Raw genomic sequence first — 12,888 nt, forward strand, 5'->3', positions numbered from 1 at the left:
TGTAAAGGATACATATGAAGGACCTCTAAAAGAAAGATTATGGTTTTAATGAAAATGAAGAAAATTTTGCCAAAATATTTTTTTCGAAAAGTTCTCATTTTTGACTTATACCCCAAGAAGAAAGCTAAGAATTATTTTTTGCACCTGTGCATGATAAGACATATCCTTAACCGCATATTAGGAAATAAAAACCAAACGTTTTATGTATCCGTTAATATCCCTTAATATTGCAACTCAAGTGTGTAGCGTTAATATGCGATCGTGAGCTAGCAACTCCCACATGCTAACAGCCTTGATTCCCATTGACCTTAATTAGCGTGGAGCACCCACGCGTCAATCTTTTCATCAGTGGGCGACATGCGGTCTTCGTGCAGAGTCTTTTATTTTCCGGAATCACAGCACTCGTGTATCACCCTCACCCCCCCGCCCCCCCTGCCCACCGACACCCAGCCACCAAGGCCAGCCTCTAAGTGTGACAAATTACACGTACAAGTCGTACAGAATCTCGAGGGAGAATCGCGCCAAAATATTGATGCCAACGGTACATTTTCATCTTCCCCACTGGTGAGTATCAAAGGTTACAGATCGGAGTGTAACTCTTTCCAAATAAATGCTATATTTAGAATCAAGTGCAAAACACTATTTTCAAACAAAAATGAACCTATCTTGTCAAGTTTTGTGCCAGGGTGTTTGACTTTGGCAGGATCGAGGTTTATAATTCTTTAATACGCGGATCTGTAATCAGCATCAGCATCTGTAATCTCAATAAAATTATTTCAAATGTCCGTTGGAGTTTCTGAGATCACTTCCTGTCTCATTACCATGTTCCCAGTAACCTGTTGTTGTTCAAGATTTCTACTAAAAATATTCTAGTGGTGTTAGAGCTGTAAAGTGAGCGTTAGAGGGCGGCGCATGCGCATTTAAAAGTTGCAATATCCTTCAGGTGATTTTACATGTTTCCATTGTCCTTGCCGTTGTCAATACCGTTGTGGTGGCAAGAGTCCAAATTATATTCGTGGAATGACTTGCAAAGGTGTGATTGTAGTTTCCTTTAAAGGGAAGCTAACAAAATCGTGAAGTTGAAAGATCGATCGGTAATCTCAGGCCACTGGGATCATCAGATCTCGACTCCGGAACTGACAGTGACTGACACCTATAAGGGTGTCCGTGTCCGAGTGCCTGGCGTGTTAGAGGAGATGAATTAGTTGGGCGCCCTCTCACTAATATTGTCGCTAAGAGTTCAAGTCCAGCTAATGTTGCATCCTATCCGGTCGTACCGGGTCTGTCAGCAAATGCGCGGATGGTCGTGCGTTTCCCCATCCCACCATAATGCTGCATGACCTCCACCATATAAGTGAAATATTTTTGAGTTCGACGTAAAACACTAATTAAATAAATTCAACAGTTATAAGGCCGTTATATAACAGATATCTAGCTACACATAACTGCTGAAAGCTTTCTCTCTCCATAGTGCATTACGGAATATAGTAGCCTAATAAGCGGGTCAGATCATCTCAATTCAAACGAAACAATACGCTCTCCTGAGGGGATTAACGGATTGAGGATTATCGACCAAGCGGATTAACCAACAGTGCACTGACATTCGGTACAGAACGTGTTCTGCCTTGCCATGCATATTTTATCCAACGCTAAGGAAACGAAGCCAAACACGACCAATACCTAACAACCACCGCACATATAAGCCACACACCTGAAACAACCGTTAGAAACATTGACTGACAGCATACGGTCGACTACCTGTGTTATCACAATCACACAGCAAAATGGCAGACTTGGGACAGCTATGGGAAAAACTAAGCGGTGCGGAAAGTAAGTCGCTTCTCAAGAAGCACTGCACTCCCGAAGTTTACGAAACTTTGAAAGAGAAGACCACGAAATTTGGCGGCACGCTTGCCGAGTGTATCCGATCGGGAGCGGAAAATCCCGAGAGCGGAGTAGGCGTTTATGCAAGTGACCCAGAAGGCTACACTGTGTTCGCCGATCTTTTAAACCCGGTCATCATGGACTACCACAAAGTGGACGAGTTGAACCATCCAGGATGTGACTATGGATCTGAGGCTGATCTCAATTTCGGCGACCTTGACCCTTCAGGGGAGCTAATCGTGTCCACAAGGGTCAGAGTTGGCAGGAGTCATGACAGTTACGGGTTTCCCCCAACCCTCAACAAGGAACAGAGAGAGGAAATGGAAAAAGTCACCCGTGAGGTATTAGAGGGACTAACTGGGGAGCTTAAAGGTACATACTATCCTCTAGATGGAATGACCGAGGAGACACAAAAACAGCTCACCGAAGATCATTTCCTTTTCAAAGACGATGACCGATTCCTCAAAGCCGCCGGAGGGTACGACGACTGGCCCGCCGGTAGAGGCATCTTCTTCAACGACAACAAAACTTTTCTGGTCTGGGTGAACGAAGAGGACCACATCCGAATCATCTCCATGCAGAAGGGAGGAGACTTGGCCGCTGTGTACAAGCGATTGGTGAGTGGCATTCAAGAACTGGAAAAGAAACTGCAATTTGCCCGTCTGCCCAATTTGGGTTACCTCACGTTTTGTCCCAGTAATTTAGGCACAGCCCTACGGGCCAGCGTGCACGTGAAGATACCCAAAGTGGCGGCCATGCCGGAGTTCAAAGAGATCTGTGACAAATATCACATCCAGGCGAGAGGCATCCACGGCGAGCACACGGAGAGCGTGGGCGGTGTGTACGATATCTCTAACAAGAGACGACTGGGTCTGACAGAGATTCAAGCGATAGAGGAGATGAGACGAGGGGTCGAGGAACTGATCAGGTTAGAGAAGGGACATCCGGACACAGGGGCTGCCAAGCCTGAGTCAGACCTTCCAATACTATGGGAGAAACTGGAATCTGCTAAGGACAGCAAGTCCCTACTGAAGAAGCACTGTACTAAGAAAGTCTACGAAAAACTCAAGGATAAGAAGACGAAGTTTGGCGGAACTCTGGCCGAGTGTATTCGATCGGGGGCGGAAAATCCCGAGAGCGGAGTCGGTGTCTACGCATCCGATCCCGAGGGCTACACTGTGTTCGCCGATCTTTTGAACCCGGTCATCATGGACTACCATAAAGTGAACAAACTTAAACACCCAGAATGTAATTTCGGTTCTGAAGCCGATCTAAGCTTCGGTGATCTTGACCCCGAAGGGGAGCTAATCGTGTCCACAAGGGTCAGAGTTGGCAGGAGTCATGACAGTTACGGGTTTCCCCCAACCCTCAACAAGGAACAGAGAGAGGAAATGGAAAAAGTCACCCGTGAGGTATTAGAGGGACTAACTGGGGAGCTTAAAGGTACATACTATCCTCTAGATGGAATGACCGAGGAGACACAAAAACAGCTCACCGAAGATCATTTCCTTTTCAAAGACGATGACCGATTCCTCAAAGCCGCCGGAGGGTACGACGACTGGCCCGCCGGTAGAGGCATCTTCTTCAACGACAACAAAACTTTTCTGGTCTGGGTGAACGAAGAGGACCACATCCGAATCATCTCCATGCAGAAGGGAGGAGACTTGGCCGCTGTGTACAAGCGATTGGTGAGTGGCATTCAAGAACTGGAAAAGAAACTGCAATTTGCCCGTCTGCCCAATTTGGGTTACCTCACGTTTTGTCCCAGTAATTTAGGCACAGCCCTACGGGCCAGCGTGCACGTGAAGATACCCAAAGTGGCGGCCATGCCGGAGTTCAAAGAGATCTGTGACAAATATCACATCCAGGCGAGAGGCATCCACGGCGAGCACACGGAGAGCGTGGGCGGTGTGTACGATATCTCTAACAAGAGACGACTGGGTCTGACAGAGATTCAAGCGATAGAGGAGATGAGACGAGGGGTCGAGGAACTGATCAGGTTAGAGAAAGGAGGAGAACTTAAAGATGACAAGCAATCAGAAACGAAAAAGCATTCAGATAAACCTACAACTACACGATCCTGTTCCATTCTTTAAATATCATGGACAATGAAGACTTTTAGTCATGTAGAATCCCAGAGGCGTTGTTTGATTGACATGGTTATTACATATGTTATTCACCGGTAAACACTAAGTACGTCTGTCCCTGGATCGACCAGAGAATTTGCTGAACGCCCTATATCCACTGAAGAGGTATTATTTCAGCTTTACAAGAACAAAAAACAGATATTTAGGGCAATTTTCTCTACTGTTCCTCAAGCCTTCAAAATGAAAAAGCAGATTTCTTTATTTTATGGGTACATATTTAAGTTAAGATTGCTGAACACACATATATATGTATAGATGCATTGATAATGCCGTCATTACACTGGTCATTTCGATTCTTCTAGCTATATGTGTCATATATAAAGATCAATAATGGTTTCCAAAAGTTTATTTAACGCGCTATTAAACTTTTCTGTTGATATATACTAGTAGATGGTGCTTTAGTTTATATATGAAAACTCATAAATACAGAAGCAATCTCATGTACAAATATCATGCCTTGATAATTTATTCTATAACTTGTTCTGTTTTCTCCTGTATTATATCTTTGATGTATTTATTATATATTTATGTACATGCAGAACTTTGAGGTACAATATGTTTGTTTGAAATTAAAATCGGCATTCTGAAAATACCCTGTGACTTTAATGATATTTCATTGTTGTTTATTTTTGTACGAAATTATCTCTCTAGAGGTAGGCCGCTATTTAATATGGCTGTTTCCTTTATTTTGGACGATGTCTAGGACCAAGTTTTTTTTCGAAATTCTACCCCGCTGTTAGTTGTGGGAGTGTGCAAATATACGTATTAATAAAGATGACCTTTCAAACAACATCGAGTGTGTCACGCAACACGCTGGCCGGTACGTTTACCTCCCCGGTATGATTTCCTACTGCTTATGTCTACAAATAAAAGAATATATTTTCTGGTGAACTATCGGAATTCCCTTCAGTGATAAAAGTGTTATTTCCCCCACAGTTATTTCGCACAGTTTATAGATATTGCTTCTGTTTTTACATTTTTGATAGTTTACTCCCAGACGCTATGACGTGAAAAATAAACATTTGTTTCATGACGTTCCAATCTGACCTGTGCGGTATGACGTCACAATGAGACACGACGTCATACATACGCAGCTTTGAAATATCTAGGCCAACTGCAATGGAATAAGCTTGCCGTTGATTGGCCCAATATGTATGAACTCTGTGGAGGGAAGGACAGAGAACTGAAGCAAATACTGCATGAAATGTCACATTTTTGCCAAATTTTCTTTATTTTTTTGGGTGACATAGACTTTAACACCTTCGTCTTGGCGTTTGTTGTGTAACCCGAGATTGTGCACATCGAGATTTGACTCGGTACGAAACAAAGTTCAGCGGTATCGGGTTACACAACAAACACCGCTAAGGTGGTGTTATACCTGCTAGTTGCGGACCGTGTGCAAATATACATATTAAATGGAAAAGACCTTTCAAACAACATCGAGTGTGGGACGCAACACACCAGCCGGTACGTTGCCTAGATTTGAAATATCTAGGTTAACTGCCATGGAATAAGCTTGCCGTTGATTGGTCTAAAATGTATGAACTCTGTGGAGGGAGGGAAAGAGAACGGCAGCAAAAAGTTACACGAAATATGCCGTTTTTGTCTGATTTTCGTCAGTTTTTGGAGTAGAATAGACTTTAACACATTTGGTATGGAACGAGGTTCAGCGGTGACGGGCTACACCCTTAAATGTATCAGGTAATACTGGTACTAGGTCATATTTTATATTTAAAAATTTGGCCAAACTCAGTTACGAATACAGTTGCCCAAAGTCAAAGTATTACATCATCAGCTTTAGTTGCTATGTTATGCACTGTTTTTAAGGTTAAGTACAAAACTGAACACTTGGTATAAAGTTAAATCCGGTATTAAGTATTTTAGAGAGCTTTGAACAGCCGGACACAAAACAGTTAGTCTCGATGACACCATTTTTATTTACTTTATTGGAACTCATCGTCATGTTCAAGACTATTTCACTCACACAAAAGCAATGGCCAGGTTTATGGGCGAAAGAAACTAAACAGGGGGCTGTTTCTCAAAGCGGTCATAACGTTACCTCCGGTCCCAAATACCGGGCGACGTACGCCATCATTATGCGACGACATAGTGATCATAGGCCAGCGTACGTTACAACCCCATTGAGAAACCGGGCCCGGAATCCAGTTTCACAAAGTGACGTACAACAATTTTTATTATATATTTGTCGTATGATACGAGTCTAATCAAATTAAATCTTCTGAATTTATCAATAATACAGCTTAAATTATTGCCTTTCGGTAAATGCCAGACTCATACCTATATTATTTATAGTGTTAAAATCGATCTGAAGTTTGAAAGAGTTATAATCAGCTTTACAAATTTTGGGTATTTCTCAGTATTTATTTATTATCTTGCATGTTTTCATTCTATGGGCTTTAGACGGCAATAAAACATAATAATAATAATAATCATAAATAATGTACACCTATAGTTGTAAACAATGTAGAAATATGACAGAGACTGTTTGTTACTGCCCGTTCTGTATGACAGCAAAAGTCCTCCGTAGAATTTCATTGTTTTTTTTCGCCCTTTATTCACTGTAGAAAATCAGGAGAACCACATTTGGAATTGTGAATATGTTGGTGCATTTTGCCATCGTTTTGTACGGTCTTAGAGAGAATAGCAATCAAATAAAACCCTGACGTTAGTCCCCGAGGTAACAGATCAACGGTTTACTTGTCGCAAGCTCTTGAATTTTTGCCGAAGGACGCCTTTTCATTTCTTTGCCAAAATGTATGACAGGTGAAACAATGTCATATCACAGGTATTACAGGTGAAAAAAAAAATTTGTTTTAAATTACGTAATACCGTAACCAGCGCTACAACCTATAATTTCTTCTCCGGGCATTCACGTGCCTAATATTATTTCCGATGAACAATATCTTTTTGTGATTCAAGACTATTTGAAGTTTTTAACACCATCAGCATCAACCTACACTTTATTTATTTATTTGATTGGTTCTTTACGCCGTACTCAAGAATATTTCACATATACGACGGCGGCCAGTATTATGGTGGGTGGAAACCGGGCATAGCTCGGGGGAAACCCATGACCATCCGCAGGTTTCTGGCAGACCTTCCCACGGAGAGGAAGCCAGCATGAGCTGGACTTGAACTCACAGCGACTGCATTGGTGAGAGACTCCTGGGTCATTACGCTGCACCTACACTTTAACTGCAAGATAAAAATATATGTAAAAATGAATTGGGGCGATGCAAAAATGGATCATGTCTTAACTGTAGTTAGTAGACGCCATAGACTATGTTTTATATAATGCTACATTTTATAATGCTCTGCCGTGTACTGCCAGATGTTGTTTAATGCCCTGCCGTGTACTGCCAAATATTGTTTAATACTTTGCTGTGCACTGCCAAATATTGTTTAACGCTGTGTTGTGCACTGCCAAATGTTGCTTAATGCTCTGTTACATACTGTCAACTAGTATTTTATGCTCTGTTGTGTGCTGCCAAATATTGTTGAGTGCACTGCCAAATAGTGTTTAATGCTCTGCTGTGTACTGGCAAATAGTGTTTAATGCTCTGCTGTGTACTGCCAAATATTGTTTAGCACTCTGTTGTTTACTGCAGTATTGCATAGCATTCTACTGTATATTATAGTATTGTTTAGCGTTCTGCTGTGTACTGCCGTATTGTTTAGCGCTCTACTGTGTTTTGCAAATTATTGCTTAACGCTCTACGATGTGCCGCAAAACATTGCTTAGCGCTCCATTGTGTGCCGCTAAATATTGCTTAGCGTTCCACTGTGTGCAGCAAAATGTTGCTTAGCGCTCCACTGTCTGCCGCAAAATATTGCTTAGCGCTCCACTGTGTGCATCAAAAATGTTGCTTAGTGCTCCACTGTTTGCCGCAAAATATTGCTTAGCTCTCCACTATCTGGCGCAAAATATTGCTTAGCACTTGTGCTCTAGTGGTACTGCAAAATATTGTTTAATGCTCTACTGGGTAATGCATTGCTGTTTACTGCTCTATTGTGTAATGCCTATTGTAGAATGCTACATTGTTTAATGTTCTATTGGGTGAGAACTGAGTTAACCACATCGATGTTGTACAAGATCTTGTTGAACAAAGTACATTGCTGAAACAGTAGGGGACATTCTTCATCAGTGGAGCCCCATATATTGTTCAATATCTTATTAAATAGACATTTTTTTAATAACATTGTCTGACTTATTTATTTTATTTCATTTAATTTCTTTAATTCACGCTTAGCGACATGCCCAAGAATGTTTCACTTATAACACGGTGGTCAGGTTTATGTGTGGAAGAAACCGGAATGACGAGAGGAAACCCCCGACCTTCGCCAGGCACCTGACGAGAGAAAACCACCGACCTTCTCCAGGTACCTGACGAGAGGAAACCCTCGACCTTCGCCAGGTACCTGACGAGAGAAAACCACCGACCTTCGCCAGGTACCTGACGGGGGTAACCACCGACCTTCGCCAGGTACCTGACGAGAGGAAACCCCCGACCTTCGCCAGGTACCTGACGAGAGGAAACCACCGACCTTCGCCAGGCAGCTGACGAGAGAAAACCACCGACCTTCGCCAGGTACCTGACGAGAGAAAACCACCGACCTTCGCCAGGTACCTGACGAGAGGTAACCACCGACCTTCGTCAGGTACCTGACAAACCTCTTGACTTAGAAGCAGCAGTAGTTGCGGCAAGAGCTGGGTTCGAACACGCGACCTCGTAACGCATTCATCCTGGAGAATTAGGTTTAGTGGATTACTCGGTTCACACTTGGCTAAATCTTACATACATACATACATGTGTGCATAGACAAATAACAGTCAGCGGAAAATTCCAGAACAGGTATCAACACGGAATATAATGATACGTGGATTCTACCTGATTGGATTATGTAAGGTATGACGCATGTAATCTAGTCACCTAGCAGGTTTAATACCCGGCACGCAAGTTACATAAATGGCTGATATCTGAACAATACGGCTCAAGATAGAGAGCAGTCGAGACAAACAAATATGCGCATAAAAAGTGAAGTGCTATTTTTGTTTACCGTAGTCTCGGAACATTAGTAAACATTGCATGTTTGAACACGAGTCATCTTTAACCGGCTTCCTCACTATACGAGCATAAACGGTATACGAGTCACAAACGGTAGCCATTTTTGACAATGGCTGAGCGCGCTGGCAATACCTGGTCAAGAGTGACGTCCCTTCATCACCTCGAGTGCGGTTGACTGTTGTACACTTATATAACACTGTACAGTTACTAAGCCTGCATATATGATAAGAAAAATGTCCATCTTTTCAACACATTTTGCAAGAACAGCTGCATGATGTAGTGGTTCGACCCTAGCCAGCTTCAGACAGGGAATCCTAAAAATTGGGCGTTGTTTTCTCGGCTTTGGTGGTTTTTTTGTTTGTTTGTTTGATTGGTGCTTTACGCCGTACTCAAGAATATTTCACTTGTACGACGGCGACCAGCATTATGGTGGGTGGAAACCGGGCAGAGCCCTGGGGAAACCCAAGACCATCCGCAGGTTGCTGACAGACCTTCCCACGTACGGCTGGAGAGGAAGCCAGCATGAGCTGGACTTGAACTCACAGCGACCGCATTGATGAGAGACTCCTGGATCATTGCGCTGCGCTAGCGCGCTAACCAACTGAGCCACGGAAGTCCCCCGGCTTTGGTGGTAAGAAATGGGGTTGACAGCGCCAATTAGATGGCCCCTCACATACCTTCTATCAATAATAAAGCGGGTAAAAAAATAGAGTGGGGTGGGTCCCACGCGTGGGAAAGAGCTCCAGGTTCTTGTAAAAACGTCAGTGGCTTTAGATTGTTGTGAGGGGAACGAGTTCTTGCTAAATTTGGTGAATTACTTCAGGTATTCCTGTTTCTCCCACTAGTAATACTGTACAAGTAAAAAGTTCTTGAGTATTTCCTTAAACAATAAAATAAATAAATAGCGGGCGATTCTACCACCCCTGTTGATTATTCAGCCTAGAAAGAATAAATAAAACAGACAATAAACATGTTGTTTAGTACCTGTTGACATCTTTCCAAGAATTGGTCTCGTGGCAGTGAAGGATGGAGACATGCGAGCTACGGTCATTACTGTCGTCGGTTTCAATCAAATTATAAACACCTCTCACGCAGTTGTCAAAATGGATTCCGTATTAATAATGGGAAGATGTCAAGTGTAATGAAAATGTACAGTTAAGATATTTAGAAAATGCATTCTTGCTTTTTATGTTATGTTCACATTGGAAATGTCCGCTTGCACTCTACGTACTAGTTGTGGTATCATTATGTTTAGGCAAAAGGTTGGTCGTTTTGGAAAGGGCTTAATTAAAAAAAAGCAACAAGAACAAAACCTTAATTTCTTAACTGGAAAGTGATGAAAAAAACCCTTAAAATATTTCAGGAGAAACACGGCATGACAGGAGAGAAACAGGACATAATATGGAAGAAACAGGACATAATATGGAAGAAACTCGATATATCACGGAAGGAACTTGATATATCACGGAAGAAACTCGATATATCACGGAAGGAACTTGATATATCACGGAAGAAACTTGATATATCACGGAAGGAAATTGATATATCACGGAAGAAATTCGATATATCACGGAAGGAACTTGATATATCACGGAAGGAACTTGATATATCACGGGAGAAATTCGATATATCACGGAAGAAATTCGATATATCACGGAAGAAACCTGACATAACGCGCAAGAAACTTGACATATCTTGGAAGAAACCGACCGGACATAGCATGGAGGAAACAATAAATATACACTCATAATAGGAGCCACGAGGAAACAGAAATGAACACAGACCAAAAGAGAACAGAGACAATAGGAAATATTTTATACTTATGGAGGAAACACGACTGAGACACGGAGAAACACGACCGAGACACGGCTGAGAAATGAGGGAATACTACTGAGATACGAGGAAACACACCTGAGACCCGAGGATTCACAACGAGTTTACAACAGGTCATAAGACAACAAAAAAAATTTAAAAAGGTAATCCATTACCATACCTGTTTTAAGACTATATATCCGTGATTTTCTTAAATAAATTGACACTGGGCGCAGAGAAAAAGACAAGAAATCAGAGAGGATCATCAAACTGAGCTACCATGCGTTTATTAATACATGGAGATTAACAAAACAAAGTACGGTGAATTTACTCTCACAGGATTTGAAACCAGATTATTTTCCGTTCCAGAACAACGAAATGAAATAGCACAAGTCAAGGTGAACAATACAGGTCTTATAATAAACACCCGTGGGAAGTCTGTGTTAATTTTATTCTCGTTCGGCAAAGCATGGCAGCCATGTTGTATGCTAATGGTTTCATTAAATTATTATTTAAGTTCTCCTCCCTTCTCTAACCTGATCAGTTCTTCGACCCCTCGTCTCATCTCCTCTATCGCTTGAATCTCTGTCAAACCCAGTCGTCTCTTGTTAGAGATATCGTACACACCGCCCAAGCTCTCTGTGTGCTCGCCGTGGATGCCTCTCGCCTGGATGCTATACTCGTCACAGATCGTTTTGAACTCCGGCATGGCCGCCACTTTGGGTATCTTCACGTGCACGCTGGCCCGTAGGGCTGTGCCCAAATTACTGGGACAAAACGTGAGGTAACCCAAATTGGGCAGACGGGCAAATTGCAGTTTCTTTTCCAGTTCTTGAATGCCACTCACAAGTCGCTTGTACACAGCGGCCAAGTCCCCTCCCTTCTGCATGGAGATGATTCTCAGATGGTCTTCTTCGTTCACCCAGACCAGAAAGGTTTTGTTGTCGTTGAAGAATATACCCCTACCCACGGGCCAGTCGTTGTACCCACCAGCAGCCTTAAGGAATCTGTCACTGTCGTTAAAGAGGAAATGGTCATCCATCAACTTTTTCTGAGTTTCGGGGGTCATACCATCTAGGGGATAGTAAGTACCTTTAAGCTCCCCAGTCAACTTCTCCAAGACATCACGAGTATTTCTCTCCATGTTAACACGCTGCTCCTTGTTGAGGGTTGGGGGAAACCCGTAACTGTCATGACTCCTGCCAACTCTGACCCTAGTGGACACAATTAGCTCACCGGAAGGGTCAAGATCACCGAAGTTTAACTGTTCGACATTTCCAAAATCGGTGGGAGGGTGGTAGAGGGCTTCTACTTTGTGATAGTCCTTAATGATCGGATCAAACAGCTCGCTAAACTCTTGGTAGGCTGCAGGATCAGATGCGTAGATTCCCACTCCACTGTCCAGGTTTTCCACACCAGATCGAATGCAGTCCGTTAACGTACCGCCCAACTTCGTCTTTTTGTCTTTCAGTTTTTCATAAATCTCTGGCGTCAGGTATTTGCTCATCAGAGACTTGCTTTCCTTTGTTGCCCTCAGTTTTTTCCATAGCTGTGGTAGATCCGACATCTTGCTTATCTGTTGTAGATGTCGACTTCGACGTGGACTGTAAAGAGCAGATAGTTTTACCCGTGTCGTGTCGACGAGGTGTACGTCTCTTCTGAATTACGTATCGCGTCTTTTCTATCTGTTCCAATTCTCTGTGATCTGAAAAAAGACTGAGGTGTGTTCATGCGCTAGAGGGCATATCGACCTGCAAGTGCAGCATTCATCACGTGACGTCTGACCTCGCACAGCGCCTTCAGCTTCATAACGCTTCATGCAGTTCTCACAGAATCCAATATCTGTGTTGAACTCACCATCAGAGATTCCGTTGGCTGTGTATGCAAAGTGGATTAAATTGGCTCAATGTAGTCGCTTATCTGAAAGAAAGAGACAGGCAAACAGAAATATATATGCA

The 12,888-nt window shown here is 42.8% G+C and overlaps 2 protein-coding genes across 2 annotated transcripts; one reads left to right on the forward strand and one right to left on the reverse strand.

Moving 5' to 3' along the window:
- Window positions 1-1,769: 1,769 nt before the first annotated feature.
- LOC135464861 (taurocyamine kinase-like) lies at window positions 1,770-3,980 on the forward strand. Its single transcript, XM_064742430.1, has one exon. It carries the CDS (start codon window positions 1,785-1,787, stop codon window positions 3,978-3,980), a length of 2,196 nt encoding a protein of 731 aa, XP_064598500.1. The 5' UTR covers window positions 1,770-1,784.
- Window positions 3,981-11,438: 7,458 nt separating this feature from the next.
- On the reverse strand, window positions 11,439-12,497 carry LOC135464610 (arginine kinase-like). Its single transcript, XM_064742054.1, has one exon. It carries the CDS (start codon window positions 12,495-12,497, stop codon window positions 11,439-11,441), a length of 1,059 nt encoding a protein of 352 aa, XP_064598124.1.
- Between the last annotated feature and the right edge of the window lie 391 nt (window positions 12,498-12,888).

The sequence above is a fragment of the Liolophura sinensis genome, chromosome 4 (assembly GCF_032854445.1).
Source record: "Liolophura sinensis isolate JHLJ2023 chromosome 4, CUHK_Ljap_v2, whole genome shotgun sequence".
Classification (NCBI taxonomy): Eukaryota; Metazoa; Mollusca; class Polyplacophora; order Chitonida; family Chitonidae; genus Liolophura; species Liolophura sinensis.

Coding starts and splice junctions, on each gene's coding strand:
- LOC135464861 (XM_064742430.1), top strand. CDS start 1,785: ATGGCAGACTTGGGACAGCTATGGGAAAAACTAAGCGGTGCGGAAAGT.
- LOC135464610 (XM_064742054.1), bottom strand. CDS start 12,497: ATGTCGGATCTACCACAGCTATGGAAAAAACTGAGGGCAACAAAGGAA.